This window comes from Triticum urartu, chromosome 7A (genome assembly GCF_056163025.1).
Source record: "Triticum urartu cultivar PI428250 chromosome 7A, HENAU_Tu73, whole genome shotgun sequence".
Lineage (NCBI taxonomy): Eukaryota > Viridiplantae > Streptophyta > Magnoliopsida > Poales > Poaceae > Triticum > Triticum urartu.
The window spans coordinates 175,209,119-175,229,639 of record NC_141879.1 but is presented as its reverse complement, the minus strand read 5'-3'; the positions used below and the strand labels follow the sequence as shown (position 1 = coordinate 175,229,639).

General features: G+C 43.3%; 1 protein-coding gene and 1 pseudogene across 1 annotated transcript; both read left to right on the top strand.

Moving 5' to 3' along the window:
* Positions 1-20,521, top strand: part of LOC125518588 (anthranilate O-methyltransferase 1-like) — a 97,740-nt pseudogene that overhangs the window by 25,328 nt on the left and 51,891 nt on the right.
* Positions 7,129-8,347, top strand: LOC147958848 (uncharacterized). The gene is made up of 2 exons (XM_087535912.1): positions 7,129-7,644; positions 7,734-8,347. The coding sequence occupies exons 1-2, from the start codon at positions 7,363-7,365 to the stop codon at positions 8,073-8,075; spliced, it is 624 nt and encodes a 207-aa protein (XP_087392038.1). The 5' UTR covers positions 7,129-7,362; the 3' UTR covers positions 8,076-8,347.

The following is a 20,521-nucleotide window of genomic DNA, read 5'->3' as shown; positions in this document are numbered from 1 at the left end:
TTACAATACCTATTATTGAACTCCTCCAAATTATGGTGAATACGTGCCACTAGTGCACGTGTTGAACCACGGTAACTTCTATGGAGATACCCTGGTAAGATTTTTTACTATTACGACATCAGTGCATCTTTTGCATACTTCTAAAACTAGTACATCATTGCTAACTACGAAGTTATTACTATGTTTCTCAACAGAAAATCCCGATGGATTGTGTGCCTCATCTGATGTATCAGAATGGTCGCCTTGCAGTTCTGAACAGACAGCCAGGTCAATCTAAGGAGCTCACCTATGCATATTAGATTTCTAAAACCGGTGAACACATGCTAATCAAAGAATGGAAAAAATGTTTGGACATTCGCAAGGAGGTTCTTGGAAGTAACATTAAGCGAAAGGCAAGAATTGGAGACAGGATAATCTCCATTCTCCATAATGGAGAGTCAGGGGCTATCTTGTTTTTTGCTATTTTACCTTAGAGAATATAGTAGGTCCTAAGAGAATATAGTAGGTCCTATGAGGTACAATATGTTTATTATGTGATACAATGTGTTAGAGTTGATGAGAGGAGTACTTGTGATTACGACTAGTGACCAATTTGCTATGTGATGTCTCATTGATGAAAACGATGATCTTGAGGAGGTGTTATATGACAATGATGTATTATGATGATAAGTTGTTAATGATATGATGATGATGATATTTATTATATCATTGGGTAAAAGAACCGCAGATTAGTTTCAAGTGGATGTCCATCCACTTGAAACTAGTCCACGGTTCTTTCACCCCTTAATGTAATAACTCATTATGATGTAAAAACAATTTCTAAATTCCTGTTGTATGAAATCTTGTGTAAAGGTGTACGAATACAACATGAAATAAAAAAGAAACAAAATATGAAATAATAGTAGCAGCGCGGGCAAGGAGAAGCACTACTACTAATTACCAGTAGCGCTCCTCCGGGAAGTCGCTACTACTAAGTCGATTTAGCAGTAGCGTGGGCGGAGGCACGCTACTGCTATACGTTAGTTGTAGCGCCTTATCAGTAGCGCATCGCCCCACGCTACTGATAGGCCTAAAACCCGCGTTGCTGCTAAGCTTTTCCCTAGTAGTGGAGAACCCAAGTACATTCTCTCACGGGAGTTTGTTCAGGAGGAAGTGCCTATTGTGAAGGATTACCCAGATGTATTTCCAGAGGAGTTACCAGGAATGCCGCCAGATCGATACATCGAGTTTTTGATAGAGCTGTTGCCAGGCACCGGGCCTATATCAAAGAGACCATACCGTATGCCCGCGAATGATCTGGAGGAGATCAAGAAACAGGTTAAGGAGTTATTGGAGAAAGGTTACATCTGACGGAGTTCATCACCATGGGGAGCCCTAGTGCTATTGGTTGAGAAGAAGGATAAGTCTTTGAGAATGGTTGTTGATTATCAAACATTGAATGAAGTGACAATCAAGAACAAGTACCCACTGCCGATGATCAATGATCTGTTTGACCAGCTGCAAAGAGCTAAAGTGTTTTCAAAGATCGACCTGTGATCAGGTTACCACCAGCTGAAGATTCGAGAAAAGGATATACCTAAGACAGCTTTTACCACAAGGTATGGGCTTTATGAGTATACGGTTATGTCATTTGGATTGACTAACGCCCCAGCCTATTTCATGAGTATGATGAATAAGGTGTTCATGGAGTTCTTGAATAAGTTTGTCGTGGTGTTCATTGATGATATTTTAGTATACTCAAAGGATGAAGAGGAACATAAGGAGCATTTGCGTTTAGTTCTCGAGAAACTCAGGGAACATCAGTTATATGCCAAATTCAGCAAATGTGAGTTTTGGTTGAAGGAACTTGGATTTCTTGGACACGTTATATCAGGAGGAGGTATAGCAGTGGACCCCACCAAAGTTCAGTCGGTCACCGAGTGGTTGGCACCCACCTCAGTTGGAGAGATCCGTAGTTTTCTTGGACTCGCGGGATACTATCGGAGATTCATTGAAATTTTCTCTAAGATTGCAAAGCCTATGGCGACGTTGTTGAAGAAGGACACCAAGTTCCATTAGACTAAGGAATGTGAAGCAAGTTTCCAGGAGTTAAAGAAACGTTTGACTACAGCCCAGTGCTGATTCTGCCATATATACGCAAGGATTTCCAGGTGTATTGCGACGCCTCTCGCTTAGGACTTGGAGGAGTACTTATGCAAGACGAAAGAGTTTTTTCATATGCCTCATGACAACTTCGACCGCATGAGTTGAATTATGCCACACATGACTTGGAGTTTGCAGCCGTAGTGCATGCACTCAAGACCTGGAGACATTTTGTTATTGGGAACCATTGTGATGTATACACAGATCATAAGAGTTTGAAGTACATTTTCACGCAGAAGGAGTTGAACCTCAGGCAAAGGAGATGGTTGGAGCTTATAAAGCATTACGATATGAAGTTGCACTATCATCCAGGCAAGGCCAATGTCATAGCAGACGCTTTGAGCCGGAAGAGTTATGCCAATACCTTAGTAACAGGAGGTTTGCCAAGGGAGTTAGCAGAAGATTTCAGGGAGCTACGTTTAGAGATTGTTCCTAGAGGTTTCGTTACAACCATGGAAGTTCAGTCGACCTTGTAGGGAAAGATTCGAGAAGCCCAGAAGGATGACAAAGAAATTGTCGAGATAAAGGAGAAGATGAGTGAAGGCAAAGCCAAAGGTTTTCGTGAGAATGAGCACGACACCTTGTGGTTTGAGGACCGTGTATTTGTGCCCAATAATGTCGAGATCGGGAAGTTGATATTACAGGAAGCTCATGACTCACCATACTCGATACACCCTGGAAACACCAAGATGTATTTGGATTTGAAGGAGCGTTTCTGGTGGACTGGAATGAAGAAGGATATTGCCGAGTATGTAGCCGTATGTGATGTATAACAGAGAGTGAAGGCAGAACATCAGAAGCCAGCAGGATTACTGCAGCCTATGCCGATACCCGAATGGAAGTGGGATAAGCTTGGCATGGACTTTATTACCGGATTACCCAGGACCCGATTAGGATATGATTCTATCTGGGTAGTAGTGGACTGCTTAACCAAAGTAGCTCACTTTATCCCAGTGAAAACCACATATACAAGTGCAAAGTTGGCCAAGATATACATGAACAGGATCGTATGTCTGCATGGAGTTCCGAGGACCATCGTATCAGACAGAGGAACACAGTTTACTTCAAAGTTTTGGCACCAACTGCACCAGACTTTGGGAACAAGGCTGGAGTTCAGTACAGCTTTTCACCTGCAGACAGATGGATAGACTGAGAGACACTACAAGAAATATGTCAACTTATGACCTTCTCTTAGTGACCCCAGCTGAATTGGTCGTAAATTCACGACCATTTCGCTTGGAAGGGCTCAAACCCTGAAATTGCTTACACCAAATGGTTACAAAGCAGACAAGAGTGGCCAATGACCTTATTTTTACCTGATTACGACCAATATAAATGGTCATGAGGTTGTGAACGTGGATGCATTTGTACTTATTGCTATGACTAGGCGCCACCTCATCAGTTTTGCCTATGTGTCATGTCCATGTGTCAATTTTTGCACTAGGTTGTGAAGCAACCTATATTTCTCTCATTCCCAAAGTTCCCCACAAAATTGGGCATTCTTTACTATCCAAATCACTGCCTCATGAAAATATTCAACTCCATTTGCCTGGTAAATCTTCCTCGGCAAATTTCCAAAGTTTTTGTTCAACTCAAACTGTTATGAAGGAAGTACTAGCTAGGCATATCCTAATGAGCTGAATTTTTGCCACATATTCTATATTCCCAAATCATTGCTCTCCACAAAATTTGAGCCCCATCTAACAATACATGTAAGTGTGGCTTCAACATTCATATTTCTGTCCAGTGTGGTATGTTGCAAAGTAAGTGACACCTAGGCTCCTCCATTTGAGCTGCAAATTTTCCAAGATAGTGTCCTTAGTAGATGATCATCCTCGGCTAAAACTCAGGCCCATTAGCCTTGTGAATTTCTCGTAACGCTAATCAAACACTTGGCTGCTAATTCATGTTTGAGCATAGTTCGGTCTCCTAGTGAGATTCTTCTGTTGTTATTTTCTTCCAAGAATCTACCTGGGGAGTGCCAAACCTACTAGACATGCCTAGGCTTCCCAGAACGCATGGCAACGCCACGGTCATGCGGTGACCACGCGGCGGGCACGCGAGACTACGCTCTTTGGAGTTGGAGCCCTGGCCACCGTCCAAACCTCAACATATCACCACCAAACCATGTATTTATGCTTAAATAGATACTTATGTACCTAGAAATGATTTTTGAAAAAAATAAAGAGCAAACTATAAGGCAGCTGCAGTTCAAATTTGACCCACTTCCTACTGAATCGGCGGAAATTTGTCTTTCTCACCAGAGGTGGATAATTTTTTTTACACCCAACCATTTTGTCAATTATGCGTTAAACATGGCCTAGTATTTTATAAAATTGATTCGGCCCATTTTTACAACAATTATTTGGCAGTTCCTTCACAAAAAACCTCATTTGGGGCACTTGAAAAATGGAAAATGAATTTTCCGTGCAAAGAAAATAAAAAATCCCTTAGGCAACATTGTTTGGAATTCCAAGATGCACCCTTGTGCACAATATGAGATCATTTGAACAAACTATGCCATAAATATGGCCATATGATTGATCATTTGGCTTGAAAGCCATGAATCTTCACGCGTGACAGCTCATTTTTTAGAACACTTTTTAAAAATAATTTCTGTATTACAAGTTTATTATTTTTCCTGAAAATTGGTCACATATTATGACACAATGCGAAGGTTTTACAATTTTTTGATTTTTTTTGAATTTTTTATGTCCGTTTCAAAATGTGGTCAAAACGGCGGGCTTGACCGTTCCTAGCTAGTTGTTGAATCTTGGAAACCTTTTGGTGTTTCTCTGATTAAATATATAGTTATGTACCTAGAAATGATTTTTGGAAAAAATTAAGAGCAAACTATGAGGCAGCTACAGTTCAAATTTCACTCGCTTCCTACTGAATCGGCGAAAATTTGTCTTTTTCACCAGAGGTGGATCAAGACTTTTGACACCCAACCATTTGGTCAATTGTGCATTAAATCTATCCTAGTATTTCAGAAAATTGATTTGGTACATCTTTACAACAATTATTTGGTAGTTCCTTCACAAAAAAACCTCATTTTGGGCACTCGGAAAATGGAAAATGAATTTTCCATGCAAAGAAAATGAAAACTCCCTTAGAAAACATTGTTTGGAATTCCAAGATGCACCCTTATGCACAATATGAGATCATTTGAACAAACTATGCCATGAATGTGGCCATATGATTGATCATTTGGTTTGAAAGCCATGAATCTTCATGCATGATAGCTCATTTGTGAGAACATTTTTTTAAAATAATGGCCGTATTACAAGTTTATTAGTTTTTCGGTGACTTGGTCACATGTAATGACACAATGAGAAGGTTTCCCAATTTTTTGATTTTTTTTGAATTTTTTATGCCCATTTCAAAATGAGGTCAAAATGGCGGGAATGACCGTTCCTAGCTAGTGGTTGAATCTTGGAATTTTTTTGGTGTTTCTCTGATTAAATAAATACTTTTGTACCTAGAAATGATTTTTGGGAAAAATAAATAGCAAACTATGAGGCATCCGCAGTTCAAATTTGACCCGCTTTCAGCTGAAACGGCGGAAATTTGTCTTTTTCACCAGAGGTGGTAAAAACTTTTTACACCCAACCATTTGGTCAATTGTGCATTAAATATGGCCTAGTATTTTAGAAAATTGATTTTGTCCAATTTTGCAACAATTATTTGGTAGGTTCTTCACAAAAAACCCTCATTTTGGGCACTCAAAAAATGGAAAATGATTTTTTTGTCCAAAGGAAATGAAAACTTCCTTAGGCAACATTGTTTTCCATTCCAACGTGCACCCGTGTGCACAATATTAGATCATTTGAAACAACTATGCCATGAATGTGGCCATAAGATTGAGCATTTGGGTTGGAAGCCATGAATCTTCACACATTTGGCTTTACACATATTATTTTTCCTGGTAACTTGGTCACATATAATGACACAATGCAGATGTTTTCCATTTTTTTTAAATTTGTATGCATGTTTCAAAATGCGGTGAAAACGGCGGGAATGACCGTTCCTAGCTAGTGGTTGAATCTTGGAATTTTTTTGGTGTGATTAAATAGATACTTAAGTACCTAGAAATGATTTTTGGGAAAAATAAAGAGCAAACTATGAGGCAGCAGCAGTTCAAATTTGATCAGTTTCCTACTGAATCAACATAAATTTGTCTTTTTCACGAGAGGTGGATCAAAGCTTTGGACACCCAACCATTTGGTTAATTGTGCATTAAATATGACCTAGTATTTTATAAAATTGATTTTGTCAAATTTTGCAACAAATACATGGTAGGTACTTCACAAAAGAACTCATTTTTGGCACTCGAAAAATGGAAAATGAATTTTTCGTCCAAAAAAAGTTAAATCTTTCTTAGGCAACGTTGTTTGCCATTTCAAGATGCACTCATCCTCCCTCGTCCGGTCGTCCCCATCTCCTCGCCGCCGTCACAGACGGCGCCCGACTACCACCGCCCATCTCGTGTCGTCCTCTCCCTCCCTCAGATAGTGGTTGAATCTTGAAAATATGGCAAATACAAGAAATTTTACATAAAGTGTTCTAATATTTTTGAAAAATAGAGTGGTGCTATTTTGAAACAAATATTTGGTAGGTTATTCACAAAAAACCATTTTATGCACTCGGAAAATGAAAAATTATTTTTTTGTGCAAAGAAAATGAAAGCTCTATTTGGCAATATTGTTTGCCATTCCATGATGCAAACTTATGCAAAATACAAGATCATTTTGACAAACTTTGCCATTGTTATGTTTTAAAAAAACATCATAGATTTAGGTCTAAATTTTTGAGAATTCAATTGCGAAACAACGGGCCAATGAGACGCGAGGAACCACCTTCACGCGGATCACCAAATTGAATGCAATCTGAGCCATCCATCTCGCACTCATCCAACGGTCGAGCTTCTCCCAAAAAACAAATAGCATAACCCAGCCACCCACCCTCCCCTCGACCTCCCAGATTCGATCCCCCGCCGTCAGCCCCACCAACCCTCCCTTCGATCCCCAGCTCCGATCCCCCGCCGCTACCCCCTCGATCCCTAGATCTGATTCACCACCCGCCGGCGTCGACCGACGCGCTCTCATCGTCTTCGTCTTCCCCTCCGAGCGCCTCCCCTACCGGCTCCGCGTCGCGCTCTTGTCCTCTTCGTCTTCCCCTCCGAGCGCCTTCCCTACCGGCTCCGCGTCGCGCTCGCCGATGCCGACGCCCCCGCCGCCGTTCCGAGCACTTGATGCAACGTTGTGCCATGAATCCTTCACCGTTCGCTGCTCCTTCGGGCTCTGCACCTCGCCGACGTCCCCCTTCGTCACGGCCTTGGTTAGGGCGGCACCACGGTCATGGCACCTTCTCCTTCCAGGCACCGCCGCCGGCGAGCTCTCCTTCACCATAACCGCCTCCCAACCCCGGCTCCGACCTACCCACCATATCGAGCAGGTCCAGATCCGCCACGGCTCCCGCAGCCACGCGCTGGCAGACCAAGCAAGTGCAGGACATGGTCTCTTCCTCTTTTCATTTCGATTTGATTTGGAAGGCTGATGATGTTCGTTCTCTTCTGTTCAATTTGGTAGACGCGCAGGTGCACGGCGTGTGGCCACCATTCTGCTTCCTCCCCTCCCCCGCTTCCTCCGGCGGCGGCGAGGAGAGGTGAGCCGCCTCCGTCACCCCTCCATCCACCACTCAACCAGCGCCACCATCTCCAGCCACCGCCGCCATCAGCACCAGCCTCCTCACACCACGTCTCCCACCAGACAGAGGGGCGGCCATGCCTGGTGCCCCGCGCGAATCCCACTGGCCGCTGCCGCCTCTGCTGCTCCTCCCCTCACCATGCATATTGCCTGCTTCGCCTAGCGCCTAGATGGCAGCAGCCAGCCAAGACCGCGATCGCATGTGATCTATCTATCCACCTGTAGCTAGCTGCCTAACTAAGACCCTGCAGATCTAGTTGTTATCTTAGTGTTTGGACTTTCAAAGTTACTGCATGATGCGCGCTGTGCCGTTACTTTTTGAAGTTACAGCACCAGCCTACTGCATGCATCTCCAAGCATCAGGCTGCTAGTAGTTTACCTGTGCAAGTCAGGCATCATTGGACCCTTGTTCAAAAATCAAGGGCTGGCATATATATATGTGACGCCCCCGATTCAATCGTATACTAACCATACACGCAAACGTGTACGATCAAGATCAGGGACTCACGTGAAGATATCACAACACAACTCTATAAATAAAATAAGTCATACAAGCATCATATTACAAGCCAGGGGCTTCGAGGGCTTGAATACAAGAGCTCGATCATAGATGAGTCAGTGGAAGCAACAATATCTGAGTACAGACTTAAGTTAAACAAGTTTGCCTTAAGAAGGCTAGCATAAACTGGGATGCAGATCGAAAGAGACACAGGCCTCCTGCCTGGGATCCTCCTAACTACTCCTGGCCGCCGTCAGCGGGCTGCACGTAGTAGTAGGCACCTCCCGAGTAGTAGTAGTAGTCGTCGTCGACGGTGGCGTCTGGCTCCTGGGCTCCAACGTCTGATCGCAGCAATCGGGTAAAGAAAAGGAGGGAAAAGAGGGAGAAAGCAACCGTGAGTACTCATCCAAAGTACTCGCAAGCAAGGAGCTACACTACATATGTATGCATTGGTATCAACTGGAATAAGGCTATTATATGTGGACTAAACTGCAGAAAGCCGGAATAAGGGGGGTAGCTAGTCCTTTCAAAGACTACGCTTCTGGCAGCCTCCGTCTTGCAGCATGTAGAAGAGAGTAGACTGAAGTCCTCCAAGTATCATCGCATAGCATAATCCTAACTGATGATCCTCCCCTCGTCGCCCTGTGAGAGAGCGATCACCGGTTGTATCTGGCACTTGGAAGGGTGTGTTTTATTAAGTATCCGGTTCTAGTTGTCATAAGGTCAAGGTACAACTCCAAGTCGTCCTGTTACCGAAGATCACTGCTATTCGAATAGATTAACTTCCCTGCAGGGGTGCACCACATTTCCCAACACGCTCGATCCCATTTGGCCGGACACACTTTCCTGGGTCATGCCCGGCCTCGGAAGATCGACACGTCACAACCCTACCTTGGCACAACAGAGAGGTCAGCAGGGTTGGTCTAAATCCTATGGCGCAGGGGTCTGGGCCCATCGCCCATTGCACACCTGCATGTTGCGAGGGCGGCCGGAGAGCAGACCTAGCCTCCCTTATACAAGAGCAGGCGTTCCAGTCCAACCCGGCGCGCGCCGCTCAGTCGCTGACGTCACGAAGGCTTCGGCTGATACCATGACGTCGAGTGCCCATAACTGTCCCCGCGTAGATGGTTAGTGCGTATAGGCCAGTGGCCAGACTCAGATCAAATACCAAGATCTCGTTAAACGTGTTATCTTGAAATAACCGCGAACGCCGACCAGGGCCAGGCCCACCTCTCTCCTAGGTGGTCTCAACCTGCCCTGTCGCTCCGCCACAAAGATCCATCCAGAGGGCCGTCGGCACAAAGGTCCTTTCAGCCCCCAATCCGTGAATCACTCGCGAGTACTCCTCGAGCCAACCCGACTTTAGTCATCACATGTATCATGTATAAAGTATAGGTATATACCCGTGATCAACCCCCGAGTGATCACGGCCCGATAGTATAGCATGGCAGACGGACAAGAATGTATGGCCATTGATGATAAACTAGCATCCTATACTAAGCATTTAGGATTGCAGGTAAGGTATCAACAGTTGTAGCAACAATGACAGGCTATGCATCAGGATAGGATTAACGGAAAGCAGTAACATGCTACACTACTCTAATGCAAGCAGTATAGAGGAGAGTAGGCGATATATGGTGATCAATGGGGGGCTTGCCTGGTTGCTCTGGCAAGAGAGAGGGGTCGTCAACACCATAGTCGTACTGGGTAGCAGCGGCATCGGTCTCGGTGTCTAGCGAGAAAAGAGGGGGGGAAACAATAAATATAATGCAAACAAATGCATGACGAAGCATGACCTGACAAGTAGCGGTGTTAGGGGTGCCCTAACGCGGTATGAGGTGGTACCGATGAAGGGGGGAAACACCCGGGAAAATATTCCCGGGGTTTCGCGTTTTCAGAAAGATGAATTGGAGGGGGAAAGTTGCATGTTCGCTATGCTAGGGATGTGTGATGGACGAACGGGCTGCGTATCTGGATTCGTCTCATCGTTCTGAGCAACTTTCATGTACAAAGTTTTTCCATCCAAGTTACGGTTTATTTTATATTAATAATAAAAAAATTAAATCATTTTTAGGATTTAATTAATTATTTTAATTCAACATTATCCAGAATAGTGTTTGCTGACGTCATCATGACGTCAGCAGTAAACAGGGCGGTGACTGGGTCAAAGTAACGTGTGGGTCCCGCATGTCATTGTGTGTTAACTAATTAACCAAATTAATTAGTTTAATTACCAGATTAGTTAGGTTAGTTAATTAATTAGGTTTATTAAACACAATTAATTAAGCTAATTAATTTATTAATTAAATAATTAATGTTTTTATTTTTATTTATTATTCTTATAATTCTTTCTTTTTTTGTTCTCTGGGCGGGGCCCGCTTGGCAGTGGCAGTGGGGGGGGGAGGTTAGGCTAATGGGGATTAGCCCCCAAATCAACAAGGGGCCGCTGGGCACGCGCGCAGCCACGGCTGGGAGCCGGGCGCGGCGCGGCCGACCAGCGAAGGCAACGGCGGGCGACGAAAGCGGCTACGGCGAGCGGTCACGCGCGAAGGCGAGGGGCCACCGCGGGGTGAGCAGCGGCGCGGTGGGCGCAGCCGAGGTCAGGTCGGGCGTGGCCCGGCATAGCAGGGGATCGGGGGTGAGCGCGTGCAGCGCGGCCATGGCGAATGCGCGACTGCGCGGGTGCGGGCCAAGGGCGCGAGCCCAGGCGCAGTACAGCAGCGGCAGCATCACACGAGCACGGCGGGCGAGTAACGGCGACGAGTAGCAGCGCTAGCAGTAAAGCGAAGGCAGCGGCAGCAGTACAGAGGAGCAGCGGCACAACAGCAACAGCAGTAAGCAGAGCAGGGGGCTCTCCATGATCGCGGCCCGGGTGAGCGTCGGCCAGCGCCGGGCACGACGGGCGCGCGCAGAAGGCCATGGGGCAATGGTGATTGCGGCCGAGGGCAAGGTGAGGCGCGCGGCGCGTTCCTCACGGGGGCGAGGCAGCGGAGAGGGGAAGAGGAGGCCGAGGGCCTCACCGTATGGAGTAGGGACTAGGCAGTGGGCTCGGGGAGGCTGGTCGGGGATGATCTAGCGACGGCACGGTGAGATGGCGGCGTTCGGCGACGGCGTCAGCTCGACGATGCAGAGACCTTGGACGGGCGACGCGCGAGGGAGAAGGAGGGCGAAGAGGCGATCCGGCGACGAGGCGGGGTAGCATCGGGCGGAGCGGTCGGTGTCGAGGGGCGAGCGGGGCGATGCGGGATCAGGGTCGGGGTCGTTGCCCCCCGATCCAGATCGAGGAAGGAGAGGGAGGCGTGCGGGGAAACGAGTGGGGGGAGTGGGGAACGAGGGGAGTGGGGGCGTTGGTCGACTAGGGTTAGGTCGGGCGGCGGCTGGGCCGACTGGACCGGCCTAGTGGGTCCAGAGGTCAGCTGGGCTGTGGCCCAGTTGGGGGGGTTCTTCTATTTCCTTTTTTTGTTAGTTTTGTTTTTATATTTTGTTTTCTCTTTTTATTTGTAGTTTCTTTTATTTTTAGTTTTATAAAAATTACCACTAGTGCCTAAATTTGTATTTATCAACAAACTACTATGAGATTAATTCTTAACCCATAATAAAATAGTTTTAGCATTTTATAAATTCAATAGGCATTTGTTTAATTGTTTTCACTACTGTTTTAATTGTTTTAGAGCTTTTAAACATTTTATCAAAGTTTGGTTTCTCCACCATAATTACTTACAATTTATTTGGCACAACCCGAACATTTTAGTTCTGATATTTGAAAATTTTACTGTTCGCCTATATTTTAAATTTTAATTTGAATCATTTTTTAACTAGCTCGAGTTTATCAATAGTAACCTAGGTGACGTGGCACCATTAGCATAGGTTTACTGTAGCTTGATTATCCGGGTGTTACAATATAGCTAGTATCATTGGACACATTGTCTGGGCTTGTATAGCTAGTATTATAGGCTGGGTGTTTTTTTAAGTGAAAGTTCTTTCTAAGTATTTTTCAGCTGCTTGTCTGGGCATATATTGTTGTATTATAGGATGCTTGAAAAGCGACTCCCAAATTTGGGAACATGACAGACAGCTACCTCCCAGTTTTGTATATATGAAAGTGAGCGAGTCCCGAATTTGGGTACAGGCAGAGGTCCATTAGGAACATGGCAGTTAATTTGCATAATCCTCGACCTCCTCCTGCAATCTTTCTTTCTCCCTTTCTTCTCTGAATTTCTCGGTGTTGTATAAGTCTGTAAGATTTAGATTTTAAGAGTACTTGCTCCCTGTACTAGTTACTTCTACTACTTAGTTTTAGCTGTTTAGTACTACTCTGTAGATCTGTGATACTAGTCTAGTCACTTGTATAATTTTGTTTATTAGTGTAACCTGAACCATGGAGTAGTACCCTGTACGCATATGTGTGATTATGTGTGTTCTGTAGTCTCTGTGATAGCTCCAGTACATGTGAACTATATGTTGTGGTGTAAATCATTTTCATTCTATCTTATAAACGTGTTTCTTTAATAGCTATTTCTGTTCAAGTCTTGTTTTCATTGATGTTAGCATTTATTTTGTCTCAATTAAAAAAATACTAAAAATACAGTGAAGATAATCTGAACCTCCCTATGTAAAATTTAGTTTGTCTGTAATACTACTAGAAGATATGGGTGAGGGACTGAAAGGATGATATGCTTCCATGAATTTATTTGTAAGAAGTTTTTCTTGGCTGTGTACAAATCAGCCCAAATATGTGAGCCTCGGTTCTGAAAACTAAAGAGTTCATATATTGGTAGATAGACTGTGATTTAGGATATGCTAAACAGAAAGCTTTATAAGATGGAACTATCAATTCATCATGACTTCACTTTGTCCTTTAATTTAATATGGTTAGAACTACCATGGGTTTTTAAGTAGTTGGGGCATTAAGAAACAGCATGCTGGATGTTTGGCCTTGCATCCGTCCTTCCATGAATTCATGCTTGTGCATTGCTAGTTATTGCTTATTTGCAGGTCTTCTTCCTCCTCGATCTGGTGCAGCAGCAACAATTGAAGGTCATGGTCATGGAGCAGCAGCCATATATTTTTCTTCTTATTCTTCCCTGAGATGAGATGAGATGAGGTTTGTTTTCCTCAAGGTCAAGGTGCAGCAGCTCGATTTGATTTGATGTGATTGGATTCAGTTTCCTCACGCCTCTCTGTTTGCATTACAGGCTCTGTTGGTCGGTCTTCAATTCTTCATGCTGTTGCTGCTGCTACATGAGGGGCCTCTTCAATTCTGCATCCGTTGCGGACGTCGTAGCTTCCACCTCCAGAAGAGCACCTGCTCCTTGTGCGGTTACCCGGCCGCCTGCATCCGGAAGTGTAAGCTCCCCCTCCCTCTGTCCTAGATCTCTAGGTCTGTCGCTGTCATGCGCCATGTTCTTGATGTTGCGCGTCCTCATGTGGATGCCACGAACGGCGTTGCTCCTACGTGCAGATTTGATTCGCCACATTAGTATGCGATTGTTGTCTCGCCGTGGTTGTTCAAATTGAGATGCACCCAGTTGATTCGTCATCTCGGGTCATAATTTTTCTGCATTCCCTGTTGCTGTAGCTTGTTGGATGCATAGTTTGATCTCCCAGTGGGAATTATTAGTGAATGGTGATGTCTGTGGTCACGAGAATGGTGATGTAGTAGCTGGTATGCTTGATGCGTGTATGTCCATCTCCTTACTATTTTGCTAGAACCATAAATCCTGATGCATGATGATCATGGTCTGGTTTGTTAGATCTATTCTGCTGGTGCTTAAAATTTGACATGCCTGGATTCTAAAACTCGTTCTTACAGTTTTAATTTCTATGGTTAATTTAGAGAGTTGCACATGTCATTATATTATATACGAAAAAATTCCTAGCTAGTGAGAACATTTTAGTCACTCCATGAACGCATACTGGTTAGTGTTAGTCATACTATTTATGTACATGGCATTTGCTGTCAATTCTTGATTATAAGTTATTGGATCCCTCATTGGCTAATGTTTGATGTTCTGTACCTATTCTTATTCTTATATGTTCATTCTTATTTTTTGCACAGGTGAAGTGTGAATCCATGTCCAAAGCTGTGAAGCATATCAGCAAAGAGTAGCATATTATGTGTTGTAGTTGTAGGCAGTAGTAGGCATATGTGGGTTGTAATATTCTGTAACTATTGTAATAGATTAATGTAGTATTGTTTTGGACCAATTTCATTTGCTCCCTCGTCTGTTCGAAACAATGATTGTGTATGTGATTTGAATACCCGTGAAATGGAAACCTGAGAAGTTAGGTCCAAGTTATAATGGTTGTTTGACAAATTTCAAAATTTCTAATGTGTGGGACCAATTTTGAGCTAAGCCTGACAAGTGGGACCCGTTGCAAAATAAAATGGTTGAAAATAGAAAATCAGTAGACTATAAAAGGCTACATTCTAGAATATAAAAGGCCGAATTGCTGGGCTAGGCCCATGTAGCTAGCAAAAAATAACAGGAAAAATACATTAAAAAGGCCGAATCGTTGGGCTCGGCCCATGTAAAACACCGAATCGGACCGGGCTGATTCTTGTGCCACATCAGCTTGCCACGCTGGATGCCTACGTGGCCTGAGGAGGTTGCTAGTTACCAAAAATTTGGTCGTGGAACCAACAACCTTTTACATATCACAAAGGTCACTAATTTCAGTTTACGACCGCCAGCTTTTGACCTTCTATTTTTGGTCACAAAAAGGTCAGAAATGAAAAACTATGACCTTTTAGCGGCCAATAGTGAGGGTCACAAGTTGACATATTTCTTGTAGTGAGAGTCAATCAGATTCTGGAGGACATGTTGAGAGCTTGTGCACTAGACTACAGGTCTAGTTGGGATGATAATTTACCCTACGCGGAGTTCTCGTACACCAACAGCTACCAGGCCAGTTTGAAGATGGCACCGTTTGAAGCCCTGTACGGAAGAAGATGCCGAACACCGTTGATGTGGAATGAAGTTGGATACCGCCAGTTGTTTGGACCAGATTTGATTAAGGAGTCCGAGGAGAAGGTTAAGCTGATTCGAGATAGACTGAAGGTAGCCCAGTCCAGACAGAAGAGTTATGCAGACTCGAAACGCAAGGAGGTAGTCTATAAAATCGGAGACAGAGCATATCTGCGAGTGTCACCTCTGCGAGGAGTTAAGCGTTTTAGAGTTAAGGAAAATTAGCCCTGAGATTTGTAGGACTGTACCATGTTTTAGAACACATGGGAGAGGTTGCCTACAAGTTGGAGTTACCTGAAGGACTGTCAGGAGTTCACGATGTGTTTCATGTTTCTCAGTTGAAGAAGTGCCATGCTGAGATGGCCGATATTCCTCTAAGAGATACAGTGCCCCTGGAAGCAATTCAGTTAGACAGTGATTTGACATATGAGGAGAAACCAGTCAGGATTCTCGAATTTGCCAGTCGAGTTACCCGCAGCAAGGTTATCAAGTTTTGCAAAGTTCAGTGGAGCCACCATACCGAGGACGAAGCCACTTGGGAAAGAGAGGATGATCTACGCAAAGGCCACACACACCTTTTTTCTAGCCAACCCGAATCTCGAGGGCGAGATTCATCTTAAGGGGGTAGGTTTGTAACATCCCAAATTTTCAATTTGGAATATTATACATAGGTCATTCATGCATATCATATTTTATTGCATTTCCTTTTGTGATCCTCGAAATCCTAAGCAACTCAAGGACCCTCGGAAAGAGTTGGGGATTTTCCTAGTTCTCATATTTGAACTTTTCTCAAATATTGAAACCAGGATCACTTTGGTTTTAATTATTTTTCTCCCCGAAAATATTTCATATTAAAATTAAATGATAGGAGATAATATGACTTCTCCAAAATAAATGAAATGTTCGAGGAAAAATATTAAAATCAATTTGTATTCTTATTTGGGGTTTTATCGCTATTTTATTTGGATTAGGAAAAATATGCATTAGAGGCCCAAATAAATGTTCACTTTGTCCGCTATATTTTTAGAGGACGGGGAAAATTTATTTCAGGATTTTTGGAGTCCGTTTAGTATTCCTTTTTTTAAAAGGTGCGAACCGACTTACCGGGCCGTGTCCGGCTAGGACACTTAGCCCGGGGCTTTATAAGCCGCGCCCCGAGGCCCGAGGCCCAAGTCGCCCAACCCCCGAAACCCTAGCGCCGCCCGCCGCCGCCGACCCTGCTCGCCGCCGCTGCCTCCTAGCTCACCGCCTTGCCGCCCCGCGCCCGACCCGCCGGAGCCACGCCGCCGCTGCCAGTTTTCGCGAGAAAACCATTCGGTTTTCTTTTGAAACCCTAGATCTCGTTTTTTTCTATTAGATCGGTTTTTCTGTCGGTTTATTTATTTTGCGGACGTTCGTTCGTACGTTCATTTTAACGGACGTCGTTCATCCGTTAGTCGCAGACAGGGAACGTTCGTTCGTTAGCCTGTTCGTCAATTTTTCTTTTCTCAGGGTTTTCTGCGATTATTTTCGATCGCGATTTCTGCCCTGATCTTAGTTTTAGTTTATCTTTTCGCTCGTTTATCAGAATCAGGCGATTTAAGCACCTGGATGTTTGTCTCAAAGCCCTCTTTCGGTTTAACCAACTTGAACAAGATTTTGGTACTGTAAAATTTGATTTTAGTCCAGATTAGTAATCGGATCTTATTTCTTTCGCAGTTTGAGTTTCGTTGCTCTGTTTGATTTGATTCTTTTTGCAAACCGGAGTTCTTCAGTTGAACTTTCTCGTTAGATCTTCTTATTTGAGATTTACCCATGCATACTTGCTTGATTGCTTATGTATGCTATTGTTTGTTTACGATAGAACACCCGGAGTGCGAAGCGTGCTACTACGAGTCTTTAGGATTTGCAGATCTACCAAACCGAGAAAAAGAAAAGATAAGGAAGCGAACACATCATACGATGAGCCAAAGCGCCACATTGGTCTTTCAGGAAAAAGAGACATCGTGGGAGTGAAGGGCAAGACAGACATGTCCGAAGATTATGAAAAGTTTTATGAAATTCCTCCCTTCAAAGTCAAGGCTGACCCAAGCACCCTGATAAACGATGAAGATTATCCATGGTTACAGCGCAATAAGCAAAGGACACAAGCGAAGAAAAAGTGAAGACTTTTCTCTCCGCAACTATTATGATGATGCCTTTGATCTAGAATATCCATGTAACATATGAGTTTCCGTATGAAATCCTGATACTTCGAAAGAGATTGTCTGTTTTGTACATGAAGTGCATCTAGTTTTTGCCGTAACCCTCTCTACTTTTTTGCACATGCTATATGGGTGAAATGATGATGCCATGCCAACTTTCAACCTTTTCAGGGTTCATTTGAAATACTTTTCAATTTCAGGGTCATTTAGCTCAACCAAATCAGTAAATGCATGAAAATAATAAATGAAGTCGGAAACGGTTCAAAATTGATGACGTGGCTTTGAATGGTGCATTTTGAACGCACAATAAGTCTGGAGTTCAAATAAGTTCAAAAAATGAAATCCCTTTGTAACAGATGAGTTTTTGTCCGAAACCCTGATACTTCGAAAGAGGTTGTCCATTTTGTACACGAAGTGCATCCAGTTTTGTCTGTAACCCTCTCAACTTTGTAGCACATGCTATGTGGGTGAAATGATGATACCATGCCAATTTTCAACCTCTTCAGAGTTCATCTAAGTTCTTTTCAATTTCAGGGTCATTTAGCTCAAAGAATGAACTAATATAAAAAAGAATGATCTGCAATACTTTTATGAAGCTCTAATAGCAAAAATAATAAACTAAAATAATGAACTAGAAAACTTCAATGAAAGTCTAATAGAAAAAAGAATGAACTAGAAAAATTTAATGAAACTCTAATAGCAAAAGGAATCAGCTAAAAAGTTTTATAAACCTCTAGTATTGTTGAAACTAAAATTATATAAAATTTATGCAACTAAAATTATCAAAGTATTTTATGTTCAAAACATTATAAGCAAAAAGAATTTTCATAAAGAAATTTTTTTGTTAGAAACTTTAATAGCAAAAAGAATTATCATAAATATTTCTTTTGTTAGAAACTAAAATAACGAAGACTTTTTTGAATATAATAATAAAACGCAATAATATTAAATAGCAGGAAAAAGAATCACTCCAAAATCTATTTTTATAGTAAAGTTAATCACAAACTAGTGATTCACACAAATTTCAAAGAATTCAAATTTAAACTATTCAAATTGGAAAATTAATGGCAGTGACAGAAAGTTTATAATTTTTATTACCTAAAACCAAAAAGAATAACTAAAAAACTAGTAAGTATTTTGCTGTAAATAGAAAAAAGAAAAAAGAAAACAAAAAAACTAGAAAAAAATATTAAAAAATGCCGCCTACTGGGCCACCACGGCCTACATACGACTAGAAACCCGCTAGTCGGGCCAAGATGCAGGCCCGCAGTAGGCCCAGTTGGCCTACAGGCACAGAGAGTGGATTTAGGCTCATAAGCCTGCAGTAGAGAGGAGCTCGAAGTGGTCGGCTCGGCAGGGCTTATAAACCACTCCGAGCCCCTCTCGGCTAGCGAGGTGGGACTAAACATCCCACCGCACCGTGATAGTTCCAGTGCATGACTTTTGGTCCCGGTTGGTGGCACCAACCGGGATGAAAGAGTTCCTTTGGTCCCGGTTCGTAGCACCAACCGGGACCAATGCCCCCTTTAGTCCCAGTTGGTGCCACCAACCGGGACCAAAGGCCTCTGCTTCCCGCCCTTTGGGCTGCTGAAAAGAGACCTTTGGTCCCGATTGGTGGTACCAACTGGGACTAAAGGGGGGCATTGGTCTTGGTTGGTGCCACGAGCTGGGACCAATGCTTCATGTATATAAGCAAGACTTGTGAAAAATTTTAGTTTCATCGCAGTTCCCCCGCACCCCGATGCCGCCCGCTCCTCGTTGCTGTCGCCGCGCCTTGCCCCGTCGCCGCCCGCTCCTCGTCGCCGTCGCCGTCGCCATCGCCGATGTGTCCGTGACCTCGTCGTCACCGACAGCCTCCCCGACCTCGCCGTCGCCTCCCGCCGTCGACCCCTCCCTTACCCCGCGCGCGCCGCCTCTGCCTCAGCCCGGCCCCGACCTCGCCGTCGCCGGCACCAACCCCAGTGAGCCCCGTGCCCCTGCCCTGCCACCCCCCCGCTGCCGCTGCCGCCATGGACGTGGCCACCGTGGCCCCCACATATATGTTTTTCTGCATATATATATATATATGATTTTTTTGCATATATGTTGATGTATGTTGATGTAATGTTGATGTATGGATATATATGTATGCATATATGATGATTTTTTGTTCAGCGTCATATATGGTGTTTTTTCCTGCACATATACATATATATATGATCATATGATTTTTTTGTTCATAGATGTGGTTTTTTGTTCGTATATCATATGATGTTTTTATTGTTGATATATGATCGATCATATTTGTTCATATGTATGCAAGCGAAGTCGTTGTCGTTAGTTGTACTATTTAGGGTTTGGGTCGTCGAGGAAGGAAAATAAGGAAAAAGAAGAAAAGAGGAAGAAGGAAGAAGAAGAAGAAGAAAAAGAAGGAGAAGGAATAGAGGAGAAGAAGAAAATAGATATTCTATTTTTTCTTCTTCTCCTCCTCTATTCCTTTCTTATTCTCCTCTTTTTTCTTCTTTTTTTTTCTTCGACATGAGGGGGGGGTCGATAAATAATAGAACTAGTTAAACTAGTTTATTTTTAGTAAGTGCTTAGTAGTTGAACTAGTTGATTTAATAAAACTACTTTATTCTACTATAGAAGTAGTTTATTTTTAGTAAGTACTACTTTATTCTCCCACTTGCTCAACTCGACTCTCTGATCCACTAGCTTGCTTTGTAATATAGGTTTGCGCCCACTCTACTGCAATCTTATAAAAAGCCGGATATTTTTTTATTTTTTGTTAAATCAAAAGATTTTTTTTACAACCATGATTTTTTAAATGGAAAGGAATTTATAATATATTTATAGATTTAAAAACATTTGCAAATTTAAAATAAACTTCATAGATTAAAAGTTCACAAATAACTCTCAGCAATTTAATTCACAACAATTTTCCGCCTTAAAATGCCGCTATAGCAGACCTCTCCTGGAGCCGCTACAAAGCACTCTCAGCGGCCTACATAACGCCAAGCCAATCGAATTAACTCTCGCCAT